Source organism: Tiliqua scincoides, chromosome 4, assembly GCF_035046505.1.
Source record: "Tiliqua scincoides isolate rTilSci1 chromosome 4, rTilSci1.hap2, whole genome shotgun sequence".
NCBI lineage: Eukaryota > Metazoa > Chordata > Lepidosauria > Squamata > Scincidae > Tiliqua > Tiliqua scincoides.
The window spans coordinates 48,996,606-49,015,891 of record NC_089824.1 but is presented as its reverse complement, the minus strand read 5'-3'; the positions used below and the strand labels follow the sequence as shown (position 1 = coordinate 49,015,891).

General features: G+C 42.9%; 1 protein-coding gene across 4 annotated transcripts in view; it reads left to right on the top strand.

Annotated features, from left to right (window-relative positions):
- The window catches only part of MAPRE2 (microtubule associated protein RP/EB family member 2), a 139,027-nt gene that overhangs the window by 73,509 nt on the left and 46,232 nt on the right, over positions 1-19,286 (top strand). For all 4 annotated transcript variants that reach the window (XM_066626666.1, XM_066626668.1, XM_066626667.1 and 1 more), the window contains one exon: positions 12,790-12,917. In XM_066626666.1, the coding sequence (XP_066482763.1) occupies positions 12,797-12,917 (121 nt within the window). In that variant the 5' untranslated portion in view covers positions 12,790-12,796. The remainder of the gene's footprint in view (positions 1-12,789; positions 12,918-19,286) is intronic.

Sequence of the window (19,286 nt, the reverse complement as noted above, 5' to 3'; positions counted from 1 at the left end):
CCTGTCAGGTGATACCAAGGATGTGTCGGAGGCAGCACATGTGGAAAGCGTTCAGCTTCCGTTCCTGTCATGTGCGAAGAGTCCATGACTCACTGCACTACAGAAGTGTACTCAAGACGCGAGCTCTGTAGACCTGGATCTTGGTATGTTCTGTCAGCTTCTTGTTGGACCAGACTCTCTTTGTGAGTCTGGAAAACGTGGTAGCTGCTTTGCCGATGCGTTTGTTTAGCTCGGTATCGAGAGAAAGAGTGTCGGAGATCATTGAGCAAAGTCATGGACAACCTCCAGTTCATGCGCAGAGATTGTAATGCAGGGAGGTGAGTCCACATCCTGAACTATGACCTGTGTTTTCTTCAGGCTGATTGTCAGTCCAAAGTCTTGGCAGGCCTTGCTAAAACGATCCATGAGCTGCTGAAGATCTTTGGCAGAGTGGGCAGTGACAGCTGCATCGTCGGCAAAGAGGATGTCACGCAGACATTTCAGCTGGACTTTGCTCTCAGTCTGGAGAGGTTGAAGAGCTTTCCGTCTGATCTGGTCCGGAGATAGATGCCTTCTGTTGCAGTTCCAAAGGCATACTTCAGCAAGACAGCAAAGAAAAAATTACAGATGTTTGTGCTTATCCATTTCCTTTTCTAATATTTATTCTTAAAGGTTAAGATGTCTGCTTTTTCATCCCTTTTTGTTCCAGTGCAAAATGACTTCCTGTCAGAACAATTTCCAGTGCATGGTTTTAGTCTGGATTTACTTTTTTGTTATATTTGCATGCCACATATTACAGTATATTTTATGCCATCTTGGTCTCAGATATGCCTAGCAGTTACAAAGTTTTTCAGTATCTTTATCTGCCAGATCCCGGCCCCGCCTCCCGCTCCCTGCCCGCCTGCCCCCGGGGTTGCCCACTGCCTGCCCACCCCCTGCCCAGGAATGCTTCCTTCCTGCCTCCCTCCCACCCACCTCAGAGCCTTGCGTCGGCCTAGCCAGGCTGACGCAAGACTCATGGAGGAAGCCAGCGTGGAGGCTCGCATCAGCAGATTGGCGCTCCTCTGAGCGTCAGCCCAGCTTCCTCCCAAGAAGCATGTTTGTGACCCTCCTAAGCCAGTGCAAGTGAAGGGTTGGACTGTGCCCTAAGATGTTCATTGTATACCTAAAGCATAGATGTTTTAGTAGCATGCAATAAAAACTTTCAGTGTCTGTAGTGGAGTACTTTAAGGCATATGAACTGAATAATAACAACAATAACAATACATTATTCTTGTCATACTTCAGAGATTGTAGCAGTGTCATGAGGCTAATCTGTCCATGCTTTTAGAATGTTATAATCAAGTAACAAAATCTGTATTATCAATTCCAAGAAATTTCATTGCTTTTCAGATGTTCTGTAAGTATGTATTTTTTGCAAACTGTGAAAGTATCTTGAGATGCAATTATTCCCCATGAATAAAAACTTCATAGAGGGACAATGGTGTAGTAGTTGCTGCCTGAGGAGAGTCGAGAAGATGCCTTCATGTGACGGCTGCATAGAGTCCATCGCTCTGACTAAGCAACATTGTGGTTAGAAAAACAGAGGTGGCACCTCCCAAGCAATTAATGTCAGAAAAGTCATACTTCCTATAACTAAATTTTGAACTCCAGTAAAGCACATTCCTACTGTTGTGTATCCAAAGTCATATGATGTCTGTGACACAGAATTAAGTGAAGCTGAATTTTTTTATACAAGATGCAGTGCACAGTATTCTTTTCATGCAAACCATTTTTATTCAAGGAGTAAGAGACCTGGCAAGTATGGTTTGAATCCTGTTCAGCTAGAAGGTAGGGCAGAAACAAAGTTGAGACCCTTTCCTTAGAGGAGTGTCCCACCCAGTTTTAGTTCCTCTGTCCCTATTTTTAGTATAGGAGGGCTTCCTTCAGGGGCTTCCCTGGGCCTAAGAATGCCTTCAAGGCATAAAAAGTTACTTCCAGTTTCCCTTGGGAAACCAGAAGTCATATTTTCGGCCTGAAATGGCCATTCTGAAGTCTGCAGAGACCACAGGCGGGTGCCCGTGGCCTTTGCGGGGTTCAAAATGCCCTCTGGAGGCGGCTAGCTTACTTAAGGAGCCAGAATTGCAGATTTGCTTATCTCTGATTTTCAATATCCATAGAGGGTCTGAATCCCCTGTGGATACTGAGGCCCTTGTTTGGGATTTTCTTCGCTGTCCTGCTGAAGCAGGCCTTTGGAACTGCAACAGAAGGCATCTATCTCCGGACCAGATCAGATGGAAAGCTCTTCAACCTCTCCAGACTGAGAGCAAAATCCAAAGTCCAGCTGAAATGTCTGCGTGACTTCCTCTTTGCTTACTACCCACTCTGCCAAAGATCTCCAACAGCTCATGGATCGTTTTAGCAAGGCCTGCCAAGATTTTGGACTGACAATCAGCCTGAAGAAAACACAGGTCATGGTTCAGGATGTGGACTCACCTCCCTGCATTACAATCTCTGCGCATGAACTGGAGGTTGTCCATGACTTTGTGTACCTTGGCTCAACGATCTCCGACACTCATTCTCTCGATACCGAGCTAAACAAGCACATCGGTAAAGCAGCTACCACGTTTTCCAGACTCACAAAGAGAGTCTGGTCCAACAAGAAGCTGACCGAACATACCAAGATCCAGGTCTACAGAGCTTGCGTCCTGAGTACACTTCTGTACTGCAGCGAGTCATGGACTCTTCGCTCACAACAGGAGAGGAAACTGAGCGCTTTCCACATGCGCTGCCTCCGACGCATCCTCGGCATCACCTGGCAGGACAAAGTTCCAAACAACACAGTCCTGGAACGTGCTGGAATCCCTAGCATGTATTCACTGCTGAAACAGAGACACCTGCGTTGGCTCGGTCATGTTGTGAGAATGGATGATGGCCGGATCCCAAAAGATCTCCTCTATGAAGAATTTGTGCAAGGAAAGCGCCCTACAGGTAGACCACAGCTGCGATACAAGGACATCTGCAAGAGGGATCTGAAGGCCGTAGGGATGGACCTCAACAAGTGGGAAACCCTGGCCTCTGAGCGGCCTGCTTGGAGGCAGGCTGTGCAGCATGGCCTTTCCCAGTTTGAAGAGACACTTGGCCAACAGTCTGAGGCAAAGAGGCAAAGAAGGAAGGCCCATAGCCAGGGAGACAGACCAGGGACAGACTGCACTTGCTCCCGGTGTGGAAGGGATTGTCACTCCCGGATTGGCCTTTTCAGCCACACTAGACGCTGTTCCAGAACCACCTTTCAGAGCGTGATACCATAGTCTTTCGAGACTGAAGGTTGCCAATACAAATACTGAGGCCCTACCTGTATTTGTGTTTGGCCTTACCTTCTCCCCCCCCCCTCTAAATTTTAGACATGGGAGAGGCCTTTTACAGTACAACAGGACTGGGTACATTTTGTGACCTGTGTGGTTTCCATGAGTGTTTTCTCCTGTCCTTGCTTGTTCCTGGCTTCAAATGGATAAAGTCCAGACAGTCGGTTCCTCCTCAGTCTCTGGGTCCAGAAAAGGATTTTGTGGAAGCCCTGTCATTGTGGCTAGCTTGGAGGATACTTTTGCCAATGAACATGGCTGACTGGCTGTTCCACCTTCCATATGTTCTGACTTCTGAACAAACCTCCAGAATGGCAGCAGCACATAACTTGCAGATTTAGCATATAAGGTTCATACAACTTTCAGCCATGACTGTATCCAATATTACAAAGCCATCCTGAAGTTCTTTAAGTTCCAGTCAAGAGCAAGTTCTAGAATCTAGATGGAAATGCTAGGAGCCATTGCTATGGCTATTCAGGAAGGTGACCTCCTATCTTTGGTTTGTGTATGGAAACATTCAGTTCCAGTATTCCAATATCAGTTGCTGTTTATCTGATCTTCAGGTATTCACAAAAGTTTTGGTAGTTACAGTCAGTTCTCTTTTATATGCGAATTCACTATCGGTGAATTTGCTTATCTGCAAGGGGCGGAATAGCCACCATATCTCATTGTCTGAGGTTCATTGTCTGTTCTCCTCCACTAATACTGTGCTAGTTTTGCATCAAATGGGCATTGGTATTGGTCCATGGAGAATTGTCAGACACGTTCATGTCCACTTCCAGACTTGCCCCACCATCTTGGACACCATTTCAGGAACTCTAGCTGAACCTTCACAACCCTGGTGATGATGAGAGGGCGATGATGAGAGGTCTCTGGAAGGCTGCTCTGGGGCTGGGGCAAGCCAAGAGACAGGTGGAGAAGGAAGATGACAGGTGAAGTAACCCCCTACCCTCTGCTGATCTCTGAGGCCTCCTTGTTGGGCCAGCAATTTCAACAAGTTGAGGGATAGCCAGCATGGAGAAACTGCCATAACCACAAACTTCAATGCACCCAGGACATTTAGCATGGAGGAGGAAGCATCAGATGTTGGTAGATTATCCCCCACTATCCCCCATCCCTTCAAGCTAAAATTCAGGTTCATAGAGTATATGTTAAAAAGAGTCCCCTAGAACCTAACCCAATTTTCGCCATAAGACTCCGTCATTCAGTATCTGCTAATTGGATATCTACCATGCTTTCCAGGAACCTAACCCTAGCAGGTAATGAGAACTGACTGTAACTTCTTGCCTTGTGTGATTCTCATCTACCTTTGGTAGCAGCCCATCAGCCCATCACTCAGACAGGATGCCTCTGGGTCTTAAAACCTGCCATCTCCAAATACTGTACTATATATAGCAGTGGTCTTCAACCTTTTTCATGCTATGACCCCAATATATAAATTTCATAATTTATATATTGGGGTCATAGCATGAAAAAGGTTGAAGACTCGGGATGCCATTGTCCATCCCACTCCCCTCCCAGGACCTTTTCCAAACCGCGGACCTCCGCAGCCCTGCACCTGGGGCAAAGCTCCATGATGGCGCCCTCTGCGGGCTATCTCTGCCCCCCCTGCACAGAAATCCCCCCACTCACCAGACGCTCACAGAGCCTTGCGCAACTTCCTCCCATGCCGGGGAAACCTCTGTGAGATTCCCCAGCGCTATAAACTGTGCTTCCGGAAAACCAGAAGTACACTTTCTGCCCCCGTTCTGCGGGATCCTAGAGGCTGGCGCCTGGGGCGTTTGCCCCAGGGAGGTCTATAGCAGGCACGCAACTGACTTTTCCACCTCTCTCCATTGCCGTCTACTCACTTCCCCTGTAACACCTTCCCACACTGCTCTCTCTAACAAAATATTCTTGTTAGAGAGAGCAGAACAGTTACCATTGAAGCCTGGCAATTGCTAAGAACCTGAACAGGACTGGGGCACAATGTCCTGGTATCTGAAGGGGCACTCCAGATGCCGCCACCTTCACCTGGTGGTACTTTAGTCCACAGAACCTCAACCTTTTTCATTCCTATAAATTTCCATGACCCCACAACTGAGGCTTCGCAACCCCATTGGGGTCCTGGCTCAAAGGTTGAAGAACACTGGTATATAGCATTCTCTACTATCTGTGATAAGCCTTGGAATGTGTCCCCCAAAGATATGGATGGCTACTGTATTGCCTTTTTCTGTAAGGAAAAGCAAAGGAACATTAATGTGGGCCTGAAGAATTTCCATTCATTCTTAAAAAGCATAGTAGTAGTCAAAACTGGAATCAAGAATGAATGTGCCAACACGCTTAAAGCTCAAAATGCTTAGCTGTATTCATTCTCCTTGAGACTTTGCATGGTAACAGCTTGACTTTTTTGATTTTAAGTTTCCCTTTCTCAGCTCTACTTGTGGTTGTATCTTCTTCCCCTATTTGTAAGTTTTCATTTGGTAGCGTTAATACTATAGATAAGAACTTTTAGATAAGACCTGTTTGGTGTTAGTATCCTCTAAATCAGTGGTTTTCAACCTTTTTCGTCTCATGGCACACTGACAAAGTACTAAAATTGTCAAGGCACACCATCAGTTTTTGACAATTGACAAGGCACACCATGCTGTTGGTGGGGGGCTCATATCCCCCAATGGTCCTATTAATAAATGACCCTCCACCAAACTCCTGTAGCACACCTGGGGACCATTCGTGGCACACCACTGTGCCACGGCACAGAGGTTGAAAATGGCTGCTCTAAATAGTTGTCATTCAGAAGGCAAATTATTCTCCTGCTGAGAAAAGGGGAGGCATACCTGATCTTTTGCACTGATGTCTAAGAATAGCACATTCCCTTTCCCCTTGCTAAGCAACAGCTTTGATCTGCTAATCCAGCTCTCCCTTTCTTTATGCTTAGTGACACCTGCCAAATAATGCTGCCAGCTTGAACTCTATGCTACTTTATTTAAAATGAACAAATAGTGGTGTTTTTTTTTTTTAGTATGCTGATTACAAAACTTGGAAAACAGAATTTCAGGAGGGTGATAGAACAAACTAGATAGCATTCAGCTACATTTGAAGAGGGGAAAAATCTGAAATCTTGATATTGCAAACCAGAGATGCTGCAATTTCAAGACTTCAGATTTTTCAGCTGCTTGCAAATGCCTTGGGAAGTACAAAGCAGAAGATCATCTGTTGCTGGTCCTTGTTGGAGCTGGTAGCATCCATACAGTCTTTTATTAGAGAGGAGATCCCTGGAAAACATCTGGCAGAGGTTCAGGGGTTTTTTCCCTCTTGTCCTTTTCATCTGCTGTCATGCATTAGCCACCTCCTGGCTGTCTGTGAATGCTAGTCTTTCTTCTAGACCAGAGGTGTCCAAACATTTTGACAGGAGGGCCACATCATCTTTCTGACACTGAGTCGGGGGCTGGGAAAAAAATTAATTTACATTTAAAATTTGAATAAATTTATATAAACGAATATATTAGAGATGGAACTTATATGAATGAATGAAGGTCTTGCACAAAGCAAGACCAGCCTTTCCTTCACTGCCACTGCTGCATCACAGACATGAAACAGCAAGTAGTGGAGGGAGCTCCCAGCTCACACGAGAGGTCGAATAGTCACGCTCACACTGAGAGTGGTTGCATCGGACCATTGTGGGCTCCAGCAAGTCTCCGGAGGGCCAGAGGCTCATTGGAGACTGTGGGCTCCCTGAGGGCCGGATTGGGAATCCCTGAGGGCCTGAAATAGCCCCTCGGCTGGGGTTTGGGCACCACTGTTCCAGACAGTATCCTGCCATTTCTTTAAAAAAAATATGGAAATGATGTTCCTCACTAAATGTGATGATACTTTCATGTGCTTATTTTAAAGTTCATTTGTGAACTGAGTGGCTTCTTCCATGTATTGACTTGCTTAGCCTTTTGATATTTGTAACAGGCTGCAGTCTGGAAGCAATCCATTAATGAAGTATCTGCTAGACCTGGGGTGTCAAACTCATTTCATACATTGGGCCAAATAGCATTCATGGCACCTGCTGAGGGCTGGAAGTGACATCATTAGGCAGGAAGTGGTGTCATAAAGAAAATTATGGCCAGCACTTTGTTCTTGGATAGAAATTCATTAGCTGTACATGACAGAAGAGAAAATGTGAAAATCTTGATCATATTTTCAAAATGGGAGAGTGCAATTGTCACGCCAGCTGCCCTTTCAGCAGTGCCACTTCTGCTGAGTCATCACTTCACAGCTCAGCAGCTGAGAGGTGCTCTGAGAAGTTATAATTCAGCAAAACCAGTGTTGCTGAAAGGGCAACCCGTGTGATAATTGGGCTCTTGCAGCACCTACCTCTCTGACTCCACTTGGTCTGCACCTTCCCCAATAGCATTCCTTGCCTTCTGAGGATGCATTATCTCCCTCCCAGACCCTCAGCATAAGTGGCACTGCTGAAAAGGTGGCTCTGGGAGAGCCTAATTATAATGGGAGCTGGTGGGTAAAAGGGACTTTTTCAAGTGGGTGCTCCTCTTTTTAGCAGGGGGAGAGTGACTGGGCCATCTCACCCCAGCAGTGTCTTTTCTAGTGGCTGTCTGCTGGTGTTCTTTTGCATCTTTTTAGATTGTTAACCCTTTTGGAACTGGGAGCCATTAGTTATTTAATTTTCTCTGTAAACTGCTTTGTGAACTTTTAGTTGAAAAGCGGTATATAAATACTGTTATCCGTAACTGTATATACTGTATACTGTAATATAAACAACTGCTACCCCATTGTTCCATACACCGTTGGATGTGGAATGTCCAGCGGAGTGCACTGCAAAAAAAGGTATTGAAATTGCTCCTTTCATTCAAAAGTTATGGCAAAAAAAAACGGAAGGAAAAAATGCATGGAGCCCTATGGAAAGTGAAAGTGAGCCAGATCGTGAGTAGGCGTACTTGCCATAGTCCATTGGAAAGTGCAGGCTGAGAGGAATCCAATGACACCAGAATGGGCCCGATCCAATGAATGCAGTCCCCAAAAACACAAAAGGGAGGAAGTCCCTGCCTCCCTCCCAGTTGCCTCTATTGAGCCGGAAACAAAGCCACGTGGCCGCGTTTACTCACGAGTAGGCAAACTTGCCCTAGTCCTTCAGAAAGGGCAGGCAGAGAGGACTCCAAGGATGTCAGAATGGTCCTGATCCAATGAATGTAGCCCCCAAAACACCTGAGAAGGAAGTCCCTCCCTCCCTCCTGCAGTCTATTGAGCTCTATGGAAAGCAAACTCAGCCACGTGGTCGCGTTTACTCGCGGGTAGGCAGACGTGCCTTGCCTTTTGGTCAGGCCAGGCAAAGGGGAATGTGAGGCCACCAGAAGGGTCCTGATCCAATGGAACTGAAGCTCAACATATGTTCCAGAAGGCAACCTCTTCCCCCCCCCTTCCACTAAAAAGGACATTAAAAAAAGGCTTGAATGGTAAAGGGAAAGTTTTCTATTTTGCACTTGCAAAGCCAGGAGGGTCTTTATCTTGATATTCCTGAAATAGTAGAACTTTAAACTGGGCACTGGGGAGGGCTGGAAATCTCACTGATTCTTTTTGGGGGGTTGTTACTGCAGGCAGACTACAGAGTAAGCTTCATTGACCACTTTGGGACTTACTTCAGAGTAGACATGCATAGGATTGGGCTCACAGGCTGCAATTCTACCCACACTTTCCTGAGAGTAAACCCCATTGACCACAATAGGACTTACTTCAGAGTAGATTCACTTTGTGGAACAGGACTGGCTCCCCCTTATTTAATTATTTCTTTTAATTTAATTTAATTTAATTATTTATAATTATTTATTTTAATGTGCTTGATGATGTAACTTCTGGCCATGACATCACTTCCAATGGGTCCTGCAGAGATTATCATTCTAAAAAGTGGGTCCCAGTGCTAAAAGTTTGAGAACTGCTGCAATAAGGTGTTAGTAAGTTGACACGGGGTGTGTGTGTGACTCTATAAATTTTCAAAATCACTAAAATCAGAGTTTGGAGGAATAATACCATCATGTTATATATCAATCAATACGTAATTTCATGCAGAATGCAATGAAACAAACCACATTGAAATATCTGTGTTCTAACAGGTACAGTCAAAAAACAGTGGGGGTGGGGCGATCGCACATCACCATGCCCACCACCTGGGGTGTTGCCCCGCCCACTGCATGGGGTGACGTGCAGGCCTCCCGCACCGGGTGACACGAATCCTAGTGATGCCACTGCACCCCTGTGCTAGGCCATGTTGCAGATTGGGCTTTCTGAGTTGTAGCTGTTTCTACAATGGTTGTAGAACCCCTACTGAGAAGATCAGCCAGTTCCAATCCTGTTGCCCTTGGATAGTTGATGTAAACATTTTATGTTTAGGGATGCATTTTGAGTTATATTACCTTATAATAGATATTTTATTCTGTTTATATTGGTGTTGTACTATTTACTGATATTGTAAGACTATTGGTTGTTCTTTTTTGTTTTGTGTTTTGAAAGGAAGATTTAATACTAGAAAAAATTCTGAGAGGGTTCCCTGTCCTGTTGGTCTTTTTTAATTCAACATTTAGCAACAACAACAAGCCTAACAGCTACTAAGCCGGCTAGATCCCTATCTAGATCAGGAAGTAGCGTATGCATGTGCATGTGTGCTTCATTTGTCTTCACAATTGGGTTAGGCTATGAGAAAAGAAAGTGACTTGCCAAAGATAATCCAGTGAACTTCAAGGATGAGCAAGTTCTTGAATCTTGCTGTCTCATCTCTGAACCTGATTTTCCCCATTCCTCCTACATTTATTTGCTGTTGACCCTGGAACCAGAAAGGAAACAGGACACCAAAAATAAGTTTAAACCATGAACACAGCTTTAAGATCTTTGTGTAAATATAGACAGCAAGCCCTGTGCAGAGGAACTGCAACCACTCATTGCTAACAAGTTGGAGGTGCTAGCAGAGTTCGGTTGGGTGACTAATTCCATTGGGCAGAGAAGCAGAGAAATCAGAAGAGCCTTATGTCTCCTTTTTCTCTACAGATTCCCAAATGAGGAGGTCATGGGAGCCCTGCCTATCCCGATCTGCCTTGACTCAGAATGTTTCCTAAAGCATGAGTGACAGCCTTTTATAATGCCCTCTTGATTTGTCTTGCATGACTCCACTATGGAGATGCACTAGATTGCTTTTCATCTGCCAAATTATGGAACCTACAGCTTGTGAAAAATCAATGACTGAAAGTCTAGTCAACCTACATCTGGTATCCCACACTGTCATAAGTCTCTCATTAACTTGTCACAGAACTACAAGAAGAGACTGGTACGCCCTAGGGCCAATCCTGAGATAAAAAGATGGGTTCTTTCTCATCTACCAAAAATGTGATGAGCAATGTCTGTATTATCGGGCATATTTGTTGAGACTCTGCACTGAACTGCAAATAAGGGGAAAATCCAGTCTGAGCTAAGAGAGAGCCTAATTTTGTATCCTGCTGATACACCAAAACTTTAAAAAAGCCCATTCTAACAGAAGTGGTTGGTCAATGCAGGAAGTTCTCATGTATGTCTTCTCCTCCAAAAGTCCATTGTTAATCCTAAGCCTATTTGGCTAATCAATGAAATATAGTGCAAATGGTACCTTAATCCAAATGTTGACTAATTTGTATCAACCCAACTTCCCAGGAGCGAGGTAAGGGTAATTCAGCTCCGAAGTAAGGGAACAAACATTCCCCAACTACAGGATGCAGTACATGCCCCATTGGTACAGCTATGCCAGTGCTGGAAATTTGTTTAGGATTTGGGCCTCAGTGTATTAAATCTTTCAGTTGTTTTCTGTCAGTAAATTATAAATATGTGTTCTGTACATTCTTTTGCAAAAGACACTTAAACTTTAATGCCCTTAATCTTTGCAGTGAAACCAACCGCAGCCTGTATTAATCATGCTCTAATGTTTCCATGCTCTTTAATTGTACCCCCCCTTTAGTGCATAGAAATGTCTTGCCCTGCAGGCAGAATTGTTGCATTTCTTTGGTGAAAAGTTATATTCAGTAGCCAGCAATGTGCTGAAGACTACATCTGTTCAGAGAACCAAGAAATATGTGTGTGCTAATAAAAATAAGTAAAAGAAAAGCACTCTTTTGTTGCTAAAGCTTACCAATTGTTTTCAGGTCAGTTGCTGAACAGTTGTCTCGACTTCAGACTTGCTAAACAAAGTGTTGTTTTCAGGCATGGTTAATTTCTACAGTCTTGGCACAGTGTATTTCTCTGAGGTTTGTGGACTAAGGAATTGATGGTCTGAAGAATGTTATGGTACAGGAAAAGCTAAGTTCCTTCATACTTTAAAACAGGGGTGTCCAAAGTTTTTGGCAGGAGGGCCACATCATCTCTCTGACACTGTATTGGGGGCAGGGGAAAAAAAGAATTAATTTACATTTAAAATTTGAATACATTTACATAAGTATACTTAAATGAATATATTAAAGATGAACTTATATGAATGAATGAAGGTCTTGCAATAGCTCAAGGCCTATAAAAGGCCTTGCACAAAGCAAGGCTGGCCTTTCCTTTGCTGCCGCTACTGCATCACAGACATGAAACAGCAAGCAGTGGAGGAAGTCCTCATCCCACAGCTCACACGAGAGGTCAAACAATCGCCCTCATGCTGAGAGCAGTTGTGTCGGGCCAGTGCGGGCTCCAACAAATCTCTGGAGGGCCAGAGTCTCATTGGAGACTGGGGTCTTCCTGAGGGCCACATTAAGAGGCCTCGAGGGCCACACGTGGCCCCAAGGCCAAGGTTTGGACACCCTTGCTTTAAAATATGCAAAACATAAGCTTGTAGTGAATATGCTGCTTCAAAAACCTTGCTCATTAACAATGTACAAACATGAAGGAACATTGTAATATAAACATTTCTTGATTTATTTTCTAATGAAAATTTGAGGTTTTTTGATATACATTTGCAGTTCTGAAAGTGAAACATTCTCTTGGCTTGTAATGAACTTGACTCATTTATACTGCATTATACTTGCTTTTATATTTGCCATTGTCCTTCCTGTGTTTGGGGAGGAGAGGTGTTTGGAAAGATTCCATCTTGCCAAATACTATAGACAAATTTTTAAAAGAGAAATGGAACTTCATCCCTTATCTAGGAAAAATTAGGTTTGGCTGACATTAATTTCAGTTTCCTTATGAAAACCTGCCAATATTGGGCTTTCTACAATTTGTATGTGATTAGGTGATCTGTGAAAATATTCCTAGGTTGTAAATGTAATTTGCAATTGTAATTTAAAATGTAAATGCAATTACTAGGAAGTGAATGCATTTCAAAAGTGCAAAATGTTTGATGTATTTCAGGTTGTGCAACCAAAAGTTTGAACTCTGTGAACCTCAAGAATGATGTTGTTTTTCTATAGCAGATTGCAACTAGTGATTGCATTTTTAAAAATCATGTAAGATTGGTTTCTCATTATATATCAATCTATTTTATTTTCAGTTGGGGAATGGCGGTCAACGTGTATTCTACCTCTATAACCCAAGAAACTATGAGCAGACATGACATCATTGCATGGGTGAATGACATATTAGCTTTAAACTACATAAAAGTTGAACAGCTATGTTCAGGTAAGACACAATCTTAAAAGTATCTTGTAGTTTGAGTAATCATATTTCAGTAGTGTATCATATCTTAAATATTTCTTTGTATCAGAGAGGTATAAAATCTGTATTTTCATCTGTTTTTATAGAAAGCTTTTTCTTATAAAGGATATTTGTTTTAAAAGTTTGTCTTTTAGCTTACTGTGCATCAGATAATTGGTAGAATGTACTTATTTCTAGTGCAGAGTTCTTTTTTTCCTGCAGTGGGGGAGGGGAAGTGATTGCAAACTTGCAGGTCTTTTATACCTGAAATTCTGGTTCTAGGGTGAGACTGTAGCTCAGCCTTGTATAAAAAGATGGTTTGGCCTATACCATCTTCAGTTAATGGTATATTCAGTTAATGGTCTTGCAGTAGAAGTACAAGACACCCTGAATACCTTGAGCTGGCTTCAGGAATCAAGGAAGCATTTGTCTCCATTTGAAGATTCTAAGCACCAAGGAGCTCTGAGCAGGGCTCCCTGCACCTCCTGGAGCCTACTACAGCCCTAACTGGTTTATTCTCTGATGTCATCAGAGGGGGCCCTATTGGTTGTGCCACCATTAAGAGAGGTGAGGGGAATGGTGGCCAGAAACAGGGCCTTCTCGGTGGTGGCACCTGCATTATGGAATTCTCTCCCCTTTGAATGGAGGACAGCCTCCTCACTATTAACTTTCTGGTGGGGCCTGAAGACTTTTTTATTTAGGAAAGCCTTTGAGACCTTTTAATGGCTTTTACTAATCAATGTTTTTACTGTGCGTTTTTAGTGCTGACTGCTATATATTTTATATTGTTTGTTTTTTAATTGTTTTTATAATGTTTTTATCTCTATTTTATATTGTATTTTAACTGATTTTAACTGTTAGCCACCCTGGGTGCCCTTTGGGGAGAAAGGCGGAGTATAAATCAAATAAATAATAATAATAACTCCTTGGAAAGTAAGATAAAGCAGCCCTTGCCCCCTTTAGTGATGCGGTTCTGGGAATTGCATTGCTGTTACTCCCCTTCCCTCTGCCCCTTAAAGGGATGCGGGAAGCTTTACACAAGCTGGTGGGTTATGACCCACCAGTTGGAGAACTACTGGCCTATATATAGCAGGTTACAAACCTAATACACTTCTGTCCCTAGGAAAAAATAGCTTCCCCGTGTGCTGATGAGGTACCAAAGTAATTTTGGAATACAGAAATAAGTGAGAGTACAAGCAGTAGAATGATGTAAAGCTAACTTACTGATGTAAGTTTGCAACCCAATCTTATCCAGGGCCTACAGCAGTAGATCTTGTGATCTACTGTGATAAGTCCCTGTTTAGTGCTGCAGACATTATGCAACTGTTGTGTGCTTTGGGGGTTGCTGGTGCAAATGTCCAGAGGTCCTGTGTGTGTGCCACCAACTCACCCAGTCTGTGCTAGAGGAGATAAAATAGCAGCAGCAATGGTTTGGGGAAGAACCAGAGTGGGAAATGAGCTAAACTGGGGGCAGGAGGGGGGGAGGATCTTGGTGACAGTGGCACACACCAAGACCCTATCCCCCTTTTCCTGGCCAGACATGCCCCCTGAGGCTTCTTGGACTTACACCAGCTAAATAGTTGGCATAGGTCTGAGGAGACCCATTTGTGGCTAGGTGGCGTACTGGAAGGTAAGTAAAAATGATTTTTACTTTACTGGGTCTTATTGTTGCCCATCCCCACCACAGCATACATTGTGCACTCCGTCGGCTCTGCGACATCATGCAGGTTGCTGAGCGATAGAATTGGCTACTCAATGCATAAAAATCTGCTGAGGTGTTTAAATTGTCTGGTAGCCATTTTATTGGGCACAGAAAGCCCACTAGAATAATGATGTGAAATGAGGTGGGATTTAATGGGTTTTAAGCAATCATTATTCTGCTGCTTAAAGGTCTTTGTAATGTGTACTAGATGAATGTACGTTTTTCCCTATGCATGACCTTTGCTGTGAGTGATTCTGTTATGATGTGGAAATAAGAGACATTTTGAATTAACTGTGGAGGCTGATGGAGGTTTCTTAGATAACAGAAATGTAGTCAAAAAAGGAATGTACTTCAGCAGGATGTGGGTAGTACTTGTGTTCATTTTTTTAATGGTTACTAGAAAAAAAACATGCTTTGGGTTATTGCTCAGAAAAAAACAAAACACAATCACTCTGTGTTTTTAGAAAAACCTAGTTAACCACTTTGGTTTGTTTGTTTGATGGAAGTAAATAAATGGTAGAATTTGCAATTGGCCTCCTAATGCACACCCTGATGTCAGAGACTGTATGCACTGCTTCTAAATTTTTATTCAGTAGCTCGTTCCATCTTCTTCCCTTCTACAATAGTTTGTTGGGCCTTGTCCATGCATACAGAGTGAGATGGTAAAGTGTTGAGGTAGTGAAATGAACTGCATTACTTCATACTACTGATGAGGGACACCATTTTTGTATGTACTGGGAATAAGAATAGGCCCTCGGTTTGTCTGTACTTGTTGTAAGAGGAGACTAAACAGCCACCGGGTAGATGGGACTCGTTAGCCTGGGAAGGCAGCTCATCTGAGAGAAGGAAAACTCTGATCCCAAACCTCCACTGCCTTGTGGCTACATCCAGTTATGGAAAAGGCTTCAGGAGTCAACCTCAAGGCAAAATCCGGAGGCCCTGAGGCAGTTCGTGGCTGAACACAGTCACGTTCTGGCAACTCCTGCGACGCCACTGGAAACCAACCGTACTGGCTTCTACCTTTCCATTGGACCATTTCAGCAATGTGGAGAGGGGGATTTGCTGCATGAGTAACAGTCTATCCTCCATATCTACCTTACCCAGGTTTCGCATACTGGAGAGGACACTGTTCCAGAACCACTATTTAGAGCGCGATACCATAGTCTTCCGAGACTGAAGGATGCCAACTACACTCCTATATTTAAATACCTGCAAGTAGAACATTAGTGCAGCAGACAAGGGACTGGAGTAAAATCTCTCGCTCTCTCTCCTGTGCAAGATTTCTGTTTGCAGTGAGTTTTTACACTTTCAGAATTGAAATTTCCTTTCTGCTATTTGAAGTGATACAATGAATTTTATTGCGTCATTTTCCTGCATGTGTCGACCAGTCTTTAGTTCACTAAGGGAGCAGGGGCAAAAGATGTTACTGGAGCACAAATTGAAAACATAGGCTAATTCTGGCAACTTTTGTGGAGTTACTGATTTGTATTTGTAAAGTATAGTCAGTTGTTACATAAGTAGCCAGTATGCATTGTTACATTGTTCCTCATGAACTCCTCCTGAACTGAGAAAATTTGGTGCAAGAAATAGGGCCTTTTCTGCGGTTTCCTCTACACCAAGGAATGCTCTTTACAAAGAGCATTTTGTGTTCTTTGATTTTGAGAAAATGGATGGAGATATGGTTCTTTAAACAGCATTTGATGACGTAGTTGAATTCTCCTCTTTTGTCCACTGATTACTGTGTTTGGTGAGGTTGAGTAGTTTGTTTGATGCTGACTTAAGAGAGCTTTTTAGCCAGAAGTTTTAAAATTTATAAGTAATCCTTCTTATTTTTATGGGACCTCCCCATGGTAGTATACAGAACACAGTATGTATTTATGAAGGACTGAATCTATATGGCACAGTTATTTAAGCTAGAACTATTAATCAAATTACAGTTTCATGAGCCACATAGCATCCTTTATTTTTAGTTCAATTTTGTTTTCATGTCTTCTGTCAGTTTATATCCTTTTTGGGAACTTTCATGTACTAATATTGTACATAATTCTATGTGGCAGATGAATCAAAACAGTAACATAAGGGAATAATCACTTACTGGCTCTATTCAGACATGCTGCCAAACTTTAAAAACTTAACTGTGGTTTTACATGAAGTCCAAATTGATAAACCCTGGTCTGTCATCAGCCAGCAAACCAGAACTAGAAACCAAGATCTGAAGTGGGTTTACAAATGATGGTTTGGGATCACCATAGCTTGGCTTCATGTCTAAATTGATAAACTGTAGTTATGGCTATTGATCTAACTCCAGAAGCCACTAGAGACTGGTGTATTGAGCAGGCAGAAAACAAAACTAAACAAACTCCTCTAAATTATGGTTTGAGACTGTTTGTTTGTGATTGATGCAATCTGTGATTTGGATTGGTAATCTGAACTGAAGCAGTGTTGAATATTTTATCATTCATCAGTCAGGTTTTACCTTTGCAAATATCAGTGAACTTTTTAAAATGTGTTCATCTTAGTTGGGGGCATTGTTGGTCAATGACAAATTTAAATGCAGTTTTGAAGTATGACTGACTGAAGTGATGATTGCCCTGAATTGATTATCACTGTTGTCTACCAACTTTGTTAGGAAAATTGTTTTTGTTGTTGTTGTTTTTTAAATTTGCTTGTAAGTGAGCAAGTGTGGAGACTGTATAACTACTTGGAGTAAGGGCCTGTACAAGTGAATCTGGTGCAGGGCCCAATCCTATTCAACTTTCCAGCACCAATACAGCCATGCGGGGGAACAGTCAAGGGTGCCTCCACAAGGTAAGGGAACATTTGTTCCCTTACCTCTGGATTGCATTGCAGCTATACTGGTGCTGGAAATTTGGATAGGATTGGGTCCATGGTTATATGAATGCTTTCGCATATAGGAATTACCACAGACACTCGCCTGTAAGTCGATCCCACAGATAAGTTGAGGGCAGGTTTTGAGCCAGCAATCATGGAATTTTCTATGACCCTCGGATAAGTTGGGGGTTAAACCTAGGGAGGTGTCTGACTATAGTTTTGTCTGATTTTACTTGAGGCCAGATCCTGAAAAATAACCCACCACTAATTGTTACCTAAGAACTGTAGTCTCTAATTTATTAAAAACATAGTAAAAGAACATAAAATACATTTTTATTCTTTTTAAATTCTGGTCTTCATCACCTTTTTGTAAGCACTATTAGAGTAAGATCCCAAACCTCCACTGCCTTGTGGCTACATCCAGTCATGGAAAAGGCTTCAGGAGTCAACCTCGAGGCAAAATCCAGAGCTGGAGTCCCTGAGGCAGTTCATAGCTGAACACAGACACATTCTGGCAATGCCTGCGATGCCGCTGGAACCAACCGTATTGGCTTCTGCCTTTTCATTGGACCATTTCAGCGACGTGGAAAGGGGGGATTTGCTGCATGGGAAACAGTCTATCCTCCATATCTACTTTACCCAGGCTTCACGCTCTGAAGAAGACATTCTGTTCCAGAACCACCATTCAGAGCGTGGTACCATAGTCTTCTGAGAGTGAAGGATGCCAATCAATCATCAGAGTAAGTGCACTGTAAACAACATACCAGTAAAACAGTGGTTCCCAACCTGGTATTCATGTACTCCCAGGGACACTCAACAGGACCTTTAGGGGTACTTGAAAAAGAATGGAATAATGGTAGAAAAAGGCAGGTCATGCTCCAGAATGCCTTGCAAGACAGGAATGCCTTGCAAGGACCAGCAAGGCAGGAAGGGAGGTAGCTAGTTGGCTGTGAAAGCCCCACCAATAGCTAGTTTTTGGTCATCAATTCATGTATGAACCAGTGATTGAAAACCAGCACAGTAAAAAAGCTGAAACTTAATATGGAAAGTGATCAATCACCCAGAATTTCTCAGCATACTTCTGGTGCAAAACAGTGCAAAGGCAGAGTCTTCTGTTCTTCAAACAGATAAAAAGAGAAAACACTGTGATAAATACATGACGTCTGGGCTTTCATATAGAGGAGATGAGGGCCTGTATTATTAATTACAAACATTTTGCTAATATGAAGGGTACAATTTATGGAAATGGGCTGCCTAGGAATATGCAATTGAAAAAGGTTAATAAATTGCTTCTAAGGAGATGAGCCTGCCTGCTGCTTGAGAAACTTGGCACCTGTCTGCCCTTGAGAAAGGAAACTGCTCAGAGTTGAAAGGCTCTGCCCTCTGATTGACCCGGAGATAAGGCGAAGTGATAATTTGAGATTGATTACTTGGCAAAAATTTCACAGAATATAGGCCAGTATCTATGGTAGTTTTGTTTAATGGAAGGCTAACTGACAGAAAGGTCTGGCTGAATTGGTTCAGTCTTTGATATTTGGCTTCTTTAGGCTTCAAAAGGCTTCAAAAATGCCTTTTTGGCATTTGGCATTTTTTATATCTATAGATATAGATAAAAACATATCATTATGCCAATAGAGGTTCCTAAAGAAGATATTTGGCTTTGATCTTGACTGATACAGTTGCAGTTAGGGAATTTCTTTCACACCAATGCTTAGAACTTGCATATTTGGGTTTCAGGGAAATGCCATATCACCTGTAATACCCCTATATACTGAATTGGTAGGGATATGTTGTTTTACTGGATTTGTTGGCGATAGTTA